We start from the raw sequence: 16,136 nt of genomic DNA on the forward strand, positions 1-16,136 counted from the left end.
CCAAAGCAAAAGCATTGTTTGCATTGCCAGCAGTAAGTCAGACTCATTCCCAGTGGGTGTGGCACTCTACTACAGCTGCATTTTGTCACTGATTCTGCTCATAATAAAGGAGTAGAGGGAATGCAGTTCAGGTGGCCTCGGAATTGCATCTATTTATGCAGATGAATTGGTCCTACCCAGACCTATGTTCATGAGCTTTGGGTAGTGACCAAAAGAACTAGATTGTGTATGCAAGCTGCAGAGAGATAGGTTGAGAAGCATAGACATTTGGGAGGAGCTCAAAGTATGGCCGTTGCTCCTCTGCATTGAAAGGAGCTGGTTGAGGTGGTTAGGGCATCTGATAAGGATGCCTCCTGGATGTTCCCTAGGAGGTGTTTTGGGCATATTCAACTGGGAAGAGATTTCAAGGAAGACCAAAGGAAACACTGGATAGATTGTATCTCTTGGTTGGCCTGGAAACTCCTTGGTATTCCTGTGGAGGAGAAGGAGGAGGCAGCAGGGAAAAGGGATGTTTAGAAATCATTACTTAGACTGCTGGCCCTGCAACCCAAATCTGGATAAGTGGCAGAAAATGGATGGATGGTGTATGCATATAAATCTTGGATGTTTAAAAATGTTTTGCAATTGCTATCTCTTTTTAATCAGTCATGTTTATGTTGTTTATTGCATATTCATAGCAAGGATGATCGCAAACAATTTATAGAACAGATAAAATAATTATTTATAACATTTACATGTGTTAACTCTATCTGGCATCCAAAACAAAATGCTACCACAAAATCCAAAATTAAGTGCTTTTCATTAAACAAGATACAGAAATTGACTTCCTTTGTTTTAATATGGATCTTCCTAGAGATACTACTTGTAGCAAGATATCATTCTCCAAAACATTGTGAGAAGTCCTGTTATATATCATCTCCTTTAATCAGTTCTGTAATTAATTAATTAGCTGTCTGGAAAATATGCTGAAAAGCCTTTTTCTTCCGTACAGCATCTGTTGATATGAATCTTGCTCTGAATAAGGTATTTTTGTGTTATGTTGGCCCTTGAATTCTGTATCCACAAGGTTAGCATTCATTGACTGTATATACTAGTAATAGTATTGTTCTTTTTTTCTTTGTGTTTTCCAGTCTAGCTCTGAAGTATGATTTTCCTCTCCATTTTTGTATTAAATATCTAAGGCACTGTACTTTGACCTTGAAAATGTGATTAAATGCCTTTGCTATAATAAAAGCAATAACTTGCGTTTCTTAAACTGTTTTCTGTGTCTTCTAGCCTTGGTGCTCGTATCATAACATTCATAACAGCAGGCCTTACAGCATTAAAATGAATATCATTAAACAATTGTTAAAGACCTAGTTTTAGTAAACATTTAGTGTAGTGGCCCTTAACTAAATCCTCCAACTCAAATAAGGTGGGCAGCCTGGTTACCACTGTTTTCCCATTTCAAGTAAGACTATAAAAGATGTTCTACTTGTATATCTATAATGTGTAACATAATCAATGGACAATTACGAACTTACCCACGTGGAAGATATAGAGGAATTACATAGGTACTCATTAGTTAGTTTTTTCTTTTTTTCTGCCTTTAATAATATTTTTAGTTTCTGCTTTTTTAGCACTGATTTACACTGTACAACATGCTATTCTTATACCAGTCTGTAATGTTACAATAATTTTAATAAAGGTGTCTTCATTGACATGGGGCAGGAACCAAGCAAAGTATGAACATTTATGGATGGTTCCAGGAATCTTCAGAAAATGAAAATTAAACAGCTTGTGGTTCACTAGTCAGGACACATTCACTTATACAGATCTAGTATATAGCAGTCAAATATTCTAATAGGCGTATCTATGGGATGTGGAAGAAAATCAGAATACCCAATCAGAAATCCAGACATACTGTACATGGAGAGACTTTCTAAGCTGCAACAGAAATTGTGTAGGCCAGCATACAAACATATGACTCTGAAGTTGTAAAGAAGCAGCGACTCATTGTGCTTTGATCTTTATTTTGTATAGTATTTGTCACATCAAAACCCCTTTGTGAATAGCCTTCTATGCAGTTTTGACCTTAGTTTTAATGCTAACTTACTGTTACAAGTTTTGGCTTTTTTTGCCATTGAGCCTTTTAAAATTTCTTATTATTTTTATTTGGCTTTAGTCAAAAAATGAAAATAAATTGGTTTGGTTGGTCTCTATACAGAGAAAGTGTTGCAATGGAGAAAATGTGAATTGATATACTGAAGATTCTTCTCTGTTTGTTACCAGTATTGGATCCAAGCGTGACATCTGGATAATATAAAATTACATGTTAACTAGATTAAACTACCATTTACAAAAAGTCAGACATTTTATCCAATTAAAGTCTTGCCACAGTGAAAATAATTTTGATTTTGAGTTGATATATCATTGAAACAACCAAATCTGTTTTTTGTACCTGTAAAGCAGTTGCATTGTGTCTTTTTATTCTAGATTGAAGCAGGACAATACTGCACATTTTCAGTGTCTGCAGATGGCTCGGTCCAGGCTTGTGGAAAAGGAAGTTACGGAAGACTAGGACTGGGGGATTCTAATAATCAATCCATTCCTAAGAAGCTGGTACTGGACCCATCACGAAACATTAAAAAAGTTTCATCTTCAAAAGGCTCAGATGGACATACACTGGCAGTCACTAGTGAGGGAGAGGTGTTCAGCTGGGGAGATGGTGATTATGGCAAACTTGGACATGGAAACAGTGCAACACAGAAGTACCCCAAGCTAATTCAAGGGCCACTACTCGGAAAGGTAATTTGGTGCATGCTCAAGCGCAATTCAAAATTATAAAAACTTTCACTTTCCCCATAAAACCACTTAAACTTAGTACTGAATTTATGACGCACAACCTAACAGAAGCACAATGTTTTTCTTTTTGTTTAATTATGTATTATGTAACATTAAAACAGTTTTAACAAATACAGACCATTCATCCTAACCAAGCCTGTCAATCATATTCTCCTAAATTCTCCAAAATAACACCAAGTCATATTGGTATGTCCCCAAAGTACTACTATCTTTCACACTGGTTTGTACTGTATATGTGCTCATTAACCTCCTTAACTACCCTAGGATATGTGTTGTCTAGTCCTGGCTATTTGTTTGATTTCATCATTTTTACTCAAAACAGGTATTCTATCCCTCTTCAATTTCCAAACCAGGAATTACCCACTTAATAGCCTCTGTAATTACAGGGAGGTTACAGACTTCTTTACACATGCAATTCCTATGCAATTATTAATTTATTATGTAAATACCCTTGAATTAATGTTGAAAATCTAGAGAGCCATACTAACACAGTTGGGTCACCATCAAATAGCTATGGACTGTACTGTATTTTTTATAAATGTTAATGTCTATTCCTTTATGTGAAGTTATAAGTCTGGCATGTCCTAAAGTCTGTTGTACCTCCACTCCACACCTATTTTAAACAATCTTTGACTAATCTACTCATATGCCTCCCTAATACACTAGTGTGCCTTGGGTTCAAAAGCAACCCCTCACGGTGGTACACTTCCCAGTTACATGTAGTCCAATGTGCCAAAAATGTTTATCTCTCCACACTAAACCAAGGTTTTCGCCATGCATTAAACATTTTAATCATTTATCATTGTTCCTTTTAGTTTTAGAACACAAATCTTTAAATTTGGTTTGCATAAGATCCAGCCTGCCTTTACCTATGTCAGTTTTTTAATGTGGACAATGGCAACTAGATCCATATCCAACATTCTTTTAACGTCTGAAAGAAAACATAAGTTTAGCTGGATTGAGGTGGTTGAAGATCTGGTAAATACAAAAGAGAATCAGACGTTGTGATAAATCAGAGTTCTACCAGTGGAAAAAAAGTTATATATGTACTGAGTTTTTCTTTGCTTAAGCAATAAGTAAATGTTTTTGATGGTAATAATTGACAGTTATGGTTGAATTTTGTCATTCATCATATATGCCAGCTAGTTTTCTCACCCTAGATATCTAGTTATCCTGAATTATGCCCAGTTTCTAGTGTACCAGTAATTCCTGATGTCAAAATAACATATTATTTATCTTTTGAATAATTAAATGAAAATGTAACCATTTCACTTATAGAGCAAGTATGAATGCCTTCAGTGATTGCTATTTAAAATTTCCCCTCACTGATTTGGACAGGTTACATTTCTTGAGATAGTAAAAACAAAACATGCAATGTTAAGTTTTTTTGATAGAGAAGTTATGTTTTCATCCCATTTCAGGATTATTGACAGTAACACCCTTTCTAACTAGGAGTGTAGCCGTAGGGCACATACGGATCTACAGTTAGGGCAAGGGGCCTTTTCACCAATGGAACCTTTGCACCAAAATTAAGAGTGAGAAATGTAATTCTGCTTTAAAACTACCTAGTGTCTATGTGCTGCATTGTTAAAAACATGATCAGCTCTCTGTTAAGGAGTTAAGTCACCCAGGGACCTATTGGGGATCTACTGTATATCCAGCAATGCCTGAGGGGATGTCTCCTGAAATGCACATCCATTTTGACCATTTTCATCTAATTAAGATCCACATTGAAAAGGGCATATCAAATCAACACCTGATTTTTTTAAAAGTATTTTTAGTTATCAAATAGACTAACCTGGTTTATTTTAGCAGTTGTAAAAACTAGCAGTATTAGACAAAACAAACAGAGTTGGGGTGTCATCTTGGTAAAACCCCATCTAATGATGGATAAAGAAAAAAGGTAGAAAAGTAGACGCTGCAAGGTGCCAAAATTTCCACCATTGCCAATTAAACAAATACATCCCAAAAGAGCGCTTGTGGTCAGAAGCTCTGTCTCTATCAGATATGGGTCCAAAATGACTGCTCCCTTTTGGTTGTCCTCTCACTTTTTTAATGTACTCCCAGAAGGGATGGGGCTTCTTGGGCTTGTGTGGAATTGATGTCAGTCACCTTCCAGTTGTCATTCCTTTGAACTGCTCAAGAGAAGGAAGATTGACTTAACCAGAGTGCCCCCCTCTCTACTCAGGTGGTTTTGCTTACATTGTGTGACCATGAAGATGTCCCCTACTCACATGTGCTTGATACAGTGTACCCTTAATGTTTACTGAAAACTAGGAACTATATTTTAGTCATTGGCTGCAGTTATGAGAAAGGACTTAATAAGTGTAAAATGTTTATATTTAATTTGTCAAAGAAACTTACGAACCAAATAGACACTTAATCTTAGAATGAAAAATATAATTTTTTTTACTCCTTTAACGGAGAAATGGTGATTAATGGAATGTTTTTTTTGTGCAGATTGTGGTGTGTGTGTCTGCTGGTTACAGACATAGTGCTGCAGTAACTAATGATGGAGAGTTGTATACCTGGGGAGAAGGTGATTTTGGCAGACTTGGTGAGCAGCATCTTTTTCTCTTACTCTCTTCTGTTGCTGTAATAATTTTAGTCATTTATAATACATTTTAGGAACGTAAGTTACCTCTAAGTTAATAAATGGACTTTAAAATATTCTAAATTACTGTTTTGTTAAAAACACATTCTTTTTTTATTCAGCAGTTGTAAAAGGAATTTTTCTGTTGTTTATGCCTTCTTTCCAGGACACAGTGACAGTCACAGCCGCAATGTACCAACACTAGTAAAGGATATTAGTGGAGTTGGTCAAGTAACCTGTGGCAGCTCACATACCATTGCAGTAACACAGGATGGACGGGCTGTTTGGTCTTTCGGTGGAGGGGATAATGGTAAGCATTTAGTAACTTAATGGTCCAAGTAAACCTATTTTTTATAAACTAAATCCATGTGTAAATTGCATCTTCTTCGTACATATCATGGTATGAAAAATCTGATCTGATTTAATCAATAACTGCTATCTGAATGTTACTTCTTCTTTTGGCTTCTCCCATTAGGGGTACATATAGTGTATCATATTTTTCCATATCTTCTTGTCCTCTGCGTCTTGCTCCATTACACCCACCACCTTCATGTCCCCTCTCACCACATTAATAAACTTTCACTTAGGCCTTCCACTTTTCCTCTTTCCTGGCAGCTCCAACCTTAACCACATTAATAAACTTTCACTTAGGCCTTCCACTTTTCCTCTTTCCTGGCAGCTCCAACCTTAACATCCTTCTTTCAGTACATTCAGCATCTTTCCTGTGCACATGTTCAAACGATGCAATCTTGCCTTTCTGACTTTGTCTTCCGTCCTTAGCTGACCCTCTAATGTACTCATTTCTAATCCTCGTCACACCCAATGCAAATCTTAACATCTTTAACTCTCCAGCTCTGTCTCCTGTTTTTTGGTCAGTGCCACCGTCTCCAACCCATATAACATAGCTGGTGTCACTACTATTTTCTAGACCTTCCTTTTCACTCTTGCTGGTACCCATCTGTCACAAATCACTCCTGACACTGTTCTCCACCCACTCTACCCTGCCTAAACTCTCTTCTTCACCTCTCTTCCGCATTCCCTGTTACTCTGTACTGCTTATCCCAAGTATTTAAACTCCTTCACCTTCGCCAACTCTAATCCTTGCATCCTCACAATGCAACTCCTTCTGGCCTTCTCTATACGTCTCCATAAACACCCTCAGAGCAAACATTGTATCTGTGGTTCTGTTTCCCAGCATGAAACCGTACTGCTGCTTACTAACCATCACTTCTTAACCTAGCTTCCACTACTCTTTCCCATAACTTAATACTGTGGCTCATCATTTTTATCCCTCTGTAGTAACTACAGCTCTGTACGTCCCCTTTATTCTTAAAAATCGGTACCAGTACACTTCTTCTCCACTCCTCAGGCATCCACTCACTTTCCAAGATTGCATGAAACAATTTAGTTAAATACTTCACTGTCATCTCTCCTGAACACCTCCATGCTTCCACGGGTATGTCATCTGGAACAGCAGCCTTTCCATTCTTCATCTTCTTCATAGCTGTCCTTACTTCCTCCTGGCTAATCCATTGCACTTCCTGATTCACTATCTCCCCATTATCCAACCTTCTCTCTCTCTCATTCTCTTCATTCATCTGCCTCACAAAGTACTTTTCCATCTTCTCAACACACTCTCCTTGCTTGTGAGCAGATTTCCATCTTTATCTTTTATCACCCTAACCCACTGCACATCTTTTCCAGCTCAGTCCCTCTGTCTAGCCAATCAGTACAGGTCCTTTTCTTTCTCCTTAGTATCCAACCTCTCATACAACTCATCATATGCCTTTTCTTTAGCCTTCACCACCTCTTTCTTCACCTTATGCCTTATCTTTTTGTGCTCTTGTCTACTTTCTGTATTTCCCTGATTTCCCATTGGGATTAATAAAGTATCTATCTATCTATCTATCTATCTATCTATCTATCTATCTATCTATCTATCTATCTATCTATCTATCCATCCATCCATCCATCCATCCATCCATCCATCCATCCATCCATCCATCCATCCATCCATCCATCCATCCATCCATCCATCCATCCATCCATCCATCCATCCATCCATCCATCCATCCCATTTATTCTTCGGCAACCTCTTCCTTTGTATACCCTCCTGTACTTGCCCATTCCACCACCAGGTTTCCTTGTCCTTCTTCTGCTGTCCAGATATAACAGCAAGCACCCTTCTAGCTGTCACCCTTACTACTGCTTTTGTAATTGCTAAGCTAGCTTGTTAACACTTCTCTGCCACCCACTGCCTATCTTATCTTCTCCCTGAACTCAACCTTACAGCCTTTTCTTTTTCAACTTCCATCATTTGATCCTGGGCTCTGTTCTCACTCTCCTCCTGTTCTTGATATCCAATGTCATCTTACAGACCACCATCCTATGCTGGCTAATTATGCTTTTGTCTGCCATCACTTTTCATTCTCCAAACTCCTTCAGACTGACCCTCCTGCATAGAGTATAATATACCTGTGTGCATCTTCCTCCATTTTTGTACATCACCCTATGTTCCTCCTTTTTCTTAAAATATGTATTCACCATGACAATGTCCATCCTTTTTGCAAAATCCACTATCATCTGACATTCTGCATTCCTTTCCTTGACACCATACCTACCAATCAGCTCCTCATCTCCTCTGTTCCCTTCACCAACGTGTCCATTGAAATCTGCCCCAGTCACCACCTTCTCTCCTTTGGGTACACTCTTCACCACTTCATCCAACTCAAATGTTCTTTCACATCCATTGCACACCTAACTTGCAGGACATATGCACTAACAACATTCATCATCACACATTCAATTTCCAGCTTCATAATCATTACTCTATGTGACACTCTTTTAACCTACAAAACACTCTTGACATACTGTACCTTCAGGATAACTACCCTACCCCATTTATCCTCCCATCCACACCATGATAGAACAATTTGAACCCGCCTCCAATACCTGGCCTTTCTCCCCTTCCATGTGGTCTCTTGCACGGACAATATATAAGCCTTCCTTGTTTCCATCATATCAGCTAACTGCCTTCCTTTACCAGTCATACTGCCAACATTCAAAGTTCCTACCCTCACTTCCACTCTCTTTACCTTCCTCTTCTCCCTCTGCCTCCGGACACACCTTTCCCCTCTTCTTCTTCTTCTTCAGCCAATAGTAGCCCAATTTCGGCCTGCACCCTGTTGGCTAACAGTAATGGCGAATCTTAGTGTTACTGAGAAATATAATTCCATCTTATATATTTACTTTAATCATGAATAGGTAAACTTGGCCATGGTGACACTAACAGAGTTTACAGACCCAAATTAATTGAAGCTCTGCACGGTCTCAGTATCAGGAAAGTGTGTGCTGGCAGTCAGTCATCACTTGCTCTTACATCTGCTGGTCAGGTAAGAACTGAGTCAATTTTTACCAGCATCTAGTTAATTATCTGGGGCTCATCTTTAATTTCTCTGTATCATATCCAGAAATCAAGTACTGTATATATTAATTTAAAAGATAATTAGATGGAAATGTCTTTTTAGTATTGTCTTTTAAATATTCTTTTATCAAAGCTTTCATGTATTTAAATAGGTCTTTTCGTGGGGATGTGGCTCTTGCCTAGGATGTGGCTCTTCTGAAATGACATCCCTAAAGCCTAAATTAATTGAAGAGTTGAGTGTGACAAAAATTATTGATATATCATGTGGTGAAAGCCATTGCTTGGCCTTGTCTCATGGTGAGTAGTCTTATTGTAGTTTAGTTTACTCAACAGCATTTATTGATTTAGCATTATTGGATTAGAAAGAAAGAACGAAAGAAAGAAATATATAGTGTGTGTGTATATATATATATATATATATATATATATATATATATATATATATATATATATATATATATATATATATATACTAAATAATCCTACTTTTTTCTTTTGTAAATAAAATATTGGCTTCTACAAGCATTAGCTTGTGATATTAGTTACAAATGTGTAATGTTCTTTACAAATGCTTACTTAATATGCATTACAGACGACCCCCGAAATTCGCTGGGGTTACATTCCTAGAGCACCCACAAATTGTGAAAAACCGCTAATTTTAGATGTGGTCAAAAAATGCCTATAAATGCCTATTTTTATAGTTTAAACCCTAAATATGCCTCCAAAACACTTTAATTTCATTTCAAACTCAGCTTAATACATTACCCTAAAAAAAAAAGAATGTAAAGGTAAACCCGTATACTGTACAGTACTGTACTGCTATGTCTTCCGCAGTGCTAGAATGTAAAATACCAATGTTACCCCTATATGTACTGTAATTCATGCAAGCGCGTTTTCTTTGGTATTCGCTGTCGTTTTCTTTGGTATAAGTAGGGTAAATACGTAATAATTTAACTTAATAAAAATATAGTAAAATGTATGGATACTCACGAATAATGAATGATATTGATTTAAGATGATGATGAATTAGCTGTGCAGTTTGATAAAGGTATGTAATAAAAATAATGACTCCACAGCAAAGCAGAGGATTTACAGCTCCTCGGGTGGCTACTGCGGCATAACTTTTTAGTTCCTGGAGCAAATCCAGTAGTTCAACCTTCTCCTGGAGTGTCTTAAACTTTTTCTGGTGCTTAGGTTCATTGTCAGAAGCCTTAGAAGGTGCAGGGTGTTTGGGCAACATCTTAGGGCTTTAAGAAGAACAAAACGAAAAACACACGAACACTCAGCAAAAGACTTGAGATAGCTACACACGGTAAACTGTTAGAATGCAGGAATGCTGGGCTGCATCTGACAGAGATGCGTCACAGGGAACCAACTAAGTGTTGTGGCATTACTTAATCTTTTGAATTTTTTTTAGCAACTTTATCATTTTTTGCCATCATAGAGTATACAATTAATTCTGAAACTGCTATAAAATAATCAATTGAAGTATATTAATTTTTGTAAATTTTGTGACTATATTCAATAAAGCTATAAGTAGTGCAGTCCCGGGCAAAGTTCAAACAAAAGTGGCCAATCTAAAGCTACCCAAACATTGAAGAAGATGAATCATTAGAGATGGTAGTACAACTAAAGCATGTGGGACAAAAATATGACAGCAAAATGAATGATGGCAAATGAACTAATAAACCACTTCTAATAAACCTGGTAATAATTTCTCCACTATGTACACATATAAATATTATTTCAGTTATCTTATTTATAAATGTCTATGTGTGGAAGTGTGTGTGTCTGTCCGTCCCGGAAGTGAGAGGTGGAGTCAGGGTAAGGGCCCCACCTCTGAGGATACACAAGTGAGGTCAGCACGTTGGCAAAACGAAACCTCCAAAGAAAGAGTCACTCGCTTAGCGGCTAATACAGAAGTGAGGCGAGCACATCAGCAAACCGGTATCCCTTTTACTTTTCCTCCAGCCACTAATACACAAGCGAGACAAGCACGTTGGCAAAACAAAACCTCCGAAGAAAGACAGTCACGTAGCCACAAATGCACAAACAATGCGAGCACATCTGCAAAACGAAACCTCCTAGGAGAGAGATACCCAGAGTAGTTCCTTTCAATTACCTGACATCTCTACATTTCAATTTTTTTTCTGACAATTTCAATAGTTTGGCTTACACAGCTAGTTTTATATAAACCTCTTATGAATTGTGATTTTACTACTGGAAAGATAAATAGCATTTCTGCTAATATTACAATAAATCTTTTTTAATGTGTGAGGAACTATCACTCTTTGCAGTGCAAAAATCATTTATGGTTCTGTTTAAATCATATATGCAGCAGAACTGATACAAGGATTTGTTTTACACATGTGATCAATGTAAACAAAAATGTTTATTATCAAAGGAAACATATAAGCTTGTGTATCATCTCTAGTTCTGCATATGGTGCATTTCTTGTAAATCCAAGCTGTTCTATTAAGCTTTTCTATACATTCTAATGTGGAGGCTGTGAAGAAACTTGGCATCCACCTCACAGCTATGATAAGTTTCATCAGTCTATATAATGAACCTGCTTAATCCAATTTGTATTCTCTGCGAAATGTATTGATGGGTGATTTGTGCATGATTCCTTCTTGTTGAGTGACTCTTTTTACTGTATCATGGGAATCTATTTGCAAGTATGAATGAATGATTCTGTACAGCTCAACCGTCTGCCTCCTTCGTTTAGATGTTTAAAGTGTATGTGCAAGTACAGCCTGATTTGTGATTCTTATTCACACTGCTTCTTTTAGTTAGAACTTAAATCATTATTGGCGAACGGGAACTCTCTCATTGATCACTGTCTCGTTCACCTTAGAAGTACAATGCAGTAATAACACATTTATATTAGAATGTTTTGTTTTGTATAATTCATTATAGAAATTATTTTAAGAGGAATATATACAGTAAACTTAGTAATAAACTAATACATTTACTAATGCATTTATGTCCTTTTGTACATTGAACATTTTAGTCACCCAAACCTGAACTTTATAAAAATATTTTTCACATTTTTAACATTTTTTTTTGCTTTCAACTTTAGTATAGCATACACTTTATGGCATATTGAATGCACCAGGTATATATTATTCACTGATTCTTTGAAATTCTGAGTCATTGTTCATAAATGAGTCACACAAGTCTCTTTCGTTTGATTTGCAAGCGAGTCAGACGATTCTCATTCATTTGGTTCATGAACTGAATTGCTACCTGGGAACAAGTCACATGATTCTCGTTCATTTGATTTGTAATTTAATCATATGATTTTCATTCATTTGATTCATTACCCATGAAAGAGAAATCATATGATTCTTTTTCATTTAATTTGCAAAGTGAATCACTCAATTATTACCTGATATTGTTTCACACAATTCTTGTTCACTTATGATTCTCAAGCATAGTTTCTTATTTAAATTATTATATAATATGAAATACCAGCATGTTTAATATATAATTTAACAAATATAAATATTATATTATAATTAAATAGATAATTAATTTGGGAATCATTTTGAGAGGCAGCTCCTGAAAGTTTTTTTTTTTTAATTTTGGAATCAAACAAATAAAATGATTTATTTAATTGCGTAGTTCTAAAGAATTGAATCAGTAAAGTGAATTGAAATTCCCATTGGTAAAATCGTTCTCTCCAAGTAAAGTACAGTATATAAAACATGTTTATTTATATTCTCGTGGATGTTAATAAAGTTAATCAAGATTCAATTTTCTGTGATACTGAGACGCACGCTTTGCAATGTGGGAGTAGAGCTGCACTCGCAAGTAAATAGTAATAATAATAATAATAATAATTTTTTGCATTTATATAGCACTTTTCTGTCTGAAGAGATGTGATATTAATTAATTTGTCCTTTCTCATTCTCTCAGAATTGCAAATACAAAAAAGGGTGTTTCATTTATAACTAGCTATCATATTTAATGCCATTGTGTAGTTAAAATAAACAAATACTGTAAGTAGCAAGAACTCATAGTGCATGCTTTAGTTACTATAAGTCAAAACTTTGAAAAGTAAGATACGATTGTGTCTTGTGATCAATTTTATAATGCTCAGACTTGTTAGTAATGCCGTTAGTACTGCAAAATTGCATCAGCCCCTTCAGTGTTGCTTGCTTTTATTGTAACAACTTTACTAATTTGTCACTTTATGGTTTTCTTAATTACCAAGTGAAGGCTGAAAGTGGATTTTGAAAGTGAAGTCTATATAGGACAAAGAGAAAACACATTTACGCCGTGAATATGCTTTGAACATAAAGAAGGAAGAATAGTATCACATTGCACATAACATTTTTGACATTTTATTGTTTTGACTCTATAACAATGAAATCTGCCTTTTAAAGTATTGTATTAGGGCCCTGTTTTCAAGTCTTTTCTCATATCTATTTTTGAAGAGTTTTAGAATAATATGTGTTCAGTGTTTTATGTCTTAATTTTTCATATTGATAAAATTACTTTTTATTCTTTCTGGCAGAGAATGAAGTGTATGCCTGGGGTAATAATGCCATGGGTCAGTGTGGACAAGGACACACATCCACCCCTATTACAAAGCCTAAGAAGGTTATAGGTTTGGAAGGAACTGCTATTCAGCAAATAACTGCGGGCACCTCACATAGCTTAGCTTGGACAGCGGTGCCTACAGACAGGTGACAAAATTTATTTATTTATTTTTTCTCTAAAGTATTTAATTGCATTTATTTTAATAAAAAGATTCCCAATTAAGGAGAAAAAATGAACAGTTGAAGTCAAACATCTCTAATACCCAATAAATTTAACCATTTCATAATCTCATAGTGTCAATAAAGAAACAGAAACGGAACATTTGTATTCAGGAAATAGCTCACAATTTCTTGTCTTTTATACAGTTTCCTTTTTCTAACAAATAACAAATCAAGAACCTTTAAATATGACCGAAAGGTGCTTAGAGGCTATGTCTTAAGAAATAACATTAACAAATCCATAAAAATGAATATACAGTATACATGGAGATAAAACATACAGTTCTAATTGCAAAGATTGTTTGTCACAGACTAAATTTTTCACAAGATTATTAATGTGAAGCTTTATTGGGAATCTTTTGGCTTTCATTTTAATTAATCTAGACAACTGGTGGCTTGGCATCGACCATTCTGCATTGATTTAGAGGAGAGTACTTTTACATACCTTCGTCACTTCCTAGAACAGTATTGTGAAAGGATCGACTCTGATGTGCCACCACGCCCATTCACATCTCAAAGGTGCGGTATCCTCATTCCTTATTGCCAAATTATACATTAATAAATAAGTAAATATGAACCGTAAAATGATATTTATTTATGTAATTTTAACTTTTTTGGTAAGTTACATTTTTTATTATTGGTCACTAGAAAGTTATTCTCATAAAAATTTTGCTCTTGTTGCTGTGAGAGTTTTATACATCATTAACTAAAAATGCCTTTGAAAATAAGATGATCACCTCACTGTATGTTTATTTTTGGAATATTAAAGTAATCTTTGGGTTGGACAGGAACTCTAAATGGTGATACTGGGAATTTCTTTTCATAGTCACATTCATGTGAACTGTGCAACATGTGCCAGTATGTCAAATTGTTTAGTGTTTATATTTGGTTAAGAGGAGGGATGGGCAAGTTGTTCCCTGATAGTTCAAGAGACATAATCCAACAGAGAACATTTTTCATCAAGCTCATTTTATATTTTTTTGTATTACTACCAAATAGTGGTAAACATTCAGGAAAAACTCTTGCTCTTGGGCAGTGTTTCGCAAATTAAATGTTTTTTGAGTTTTCTTCATTATAATGCCTGTAAAAAACCTTACCATCTAATCATAAACATTTTAATGTGTACAGTTCCTCTTTTAACAGGAGAGCAAAACAGTCTTTCAGTCATTGCACATGATGTACTTGAATGAACCCTAAGAGCATAAAAATCTTACATTCATTTGGAGGATATGAGTACCTTCCTGTAGCTGTTTTCTAGTGAAAGGCAAACAAAAGCATTTGTATTTGTCTACTCACCGTGTAGCTACCCAGTGCATGCTTATTGTAAACTCATGGTCTGGTTTATCTGATATTGCAGTTTGCTATGTGATAATCTATAAGAGCATGTGCAACACAGAAAAAGGCTCTGTAATTTTTCCTTTAATAGATTTCATATGTAAGAAGGAATAGCACTAAATATTATTCTTACCCAGCAATTAATTAACAGCTTGTGAATTGCATTTTTATTCTTAAAGGGAACATCAGCAGTTTATTCTTCTGTGTCTCAAATTGCTTTCCACTCATCTGTCATTGGCACAAGCTGGTGGAACTGGATCAGCTGTACTTGGTGTTCAAGGAAGACCCCTCAGGCATCTGCTCTTTAGACTCATTGACTCGAATGTACCTGATTCCATTCAGCAGGTTTTGTGTCTCTTTAAAAGTGACAAATTTTTTATAACAGTTGATTATAATACTGTAAATGAAAATTAACCATATGATAAATATTTTTAAATGTTTTCCATATTTTCAGCCATATTAAATTTTGGACATGGTAATACAGCTGTTGTACTCTTAATTACTGGAATTACATATATTTTATGGTGAACATTTTTTAATTTTAAATTGGCAAAAAGTCATGCCAGACTCTTCAGACCTTTAATTTTCTTTATTTTGAATTTGACAATGTCATAGGGTGTCTTTAATGTTGTATTGTAGTTTTATGCTGTTTATTATGACAGGCATTTTAGACATTGTTCATGTTTCCCATTTTTCTATGTTTATTATAGTAAATTGTATTTTTAAATAGTTAAGTGATTGGATAAGCACTAGTGTATTACATTCTAATTGTGACATACTATATGACAAACGTGAAGCTGAAATTTGACCATGGCAATATTTACAGAAATATGTTGTGTATTTAAATTATTTTATGAGCATCAGTACTATTCTTTGCAGGCACTGATGATTACACTTTCTTCTGGTGCTTCATTGCTGCTGCCTCCACTCAGGGAGCGAACTGAGCTTTTGCACTCACTTCTACCTCAGGGTCCAGAGAGCTGGGATAGCCTTTCCAGGGGGCAGGTAGGAATTTCATTTGTTTACACACAAAAGGTAGTTATTTCTCCTTGATATTTGTTTTGCTGATGTGTGTTTGAAAGTCCTCTGTATCATTGATATTAAATACAATATACAAGATACAATATGCAAGTACTGTAATACTTTCCTTATAGACAAATACTACTTAAGATAA

General features: G+C 35.6%; 1 protein-coding gene across 6 annotated transcripts in view; it reads left to right on the forward strand.

The window, feature by feature from the left end:
* LOC114654402 (probable E3 ubiquitin-protein ligase HERC1) overlaps positions 1-16,136 on the forward strand; it is a 195,758-nt gene that overhangs the window by 35,414 nt on the left and 144,208 nt on the right. For all 6 annotated transcript variants that reach the window (XM_051930060.1, XM_051930063.1, XM_051930064.1 and 3 more), the window contains 9 exons: positions 2,476-2,787; positions 5,305-5,401; positions 5,604-5,747; positions 8,702-8,829; positions 9,014-9,158; positions 13,384-13,555; positions 14,012-14,146; positions 15,142-15,307; positions 15,842-15,967. In XM_051930060.1, coding sequence (XP_051786020.1) covers positions 2,476-2,787; positions 5,305-5,401; positions 5,604-5,747; positions 8,702-8,829; positions 9,014-9,158; positions 13,384-13,555; positions 14,012-14,146; positions 15,142-15,307; positions 15,842-15,967 — 1,425 coding nt within the window. The remainder of the gene's footprint in view (positions 1-2,475; positions 2,788-5,304; positions 5,402-5,603; positions 5,748-8,701; positions 8,830-9,013; positions 9,159-13,383; positions 13,556-14,011; positions 14,147-15,141; positions 15,308-15,841; positions 15,968-16,136) is intronic.

Source organism: Erpetoichthys calabaricus, chromosome 7, assembly GCF_900747795.2.
Source record: "Erpetoichthys calabaricus chromosome 7, fErpCal1.3, whole genome shotgun sequence".
NCBI lineage: Eukaryota > Metazoa > Chordata > Cladistia > Polypteriformes > Polypteridae > Erpetoichthys > Erpetoichthys calabaricus.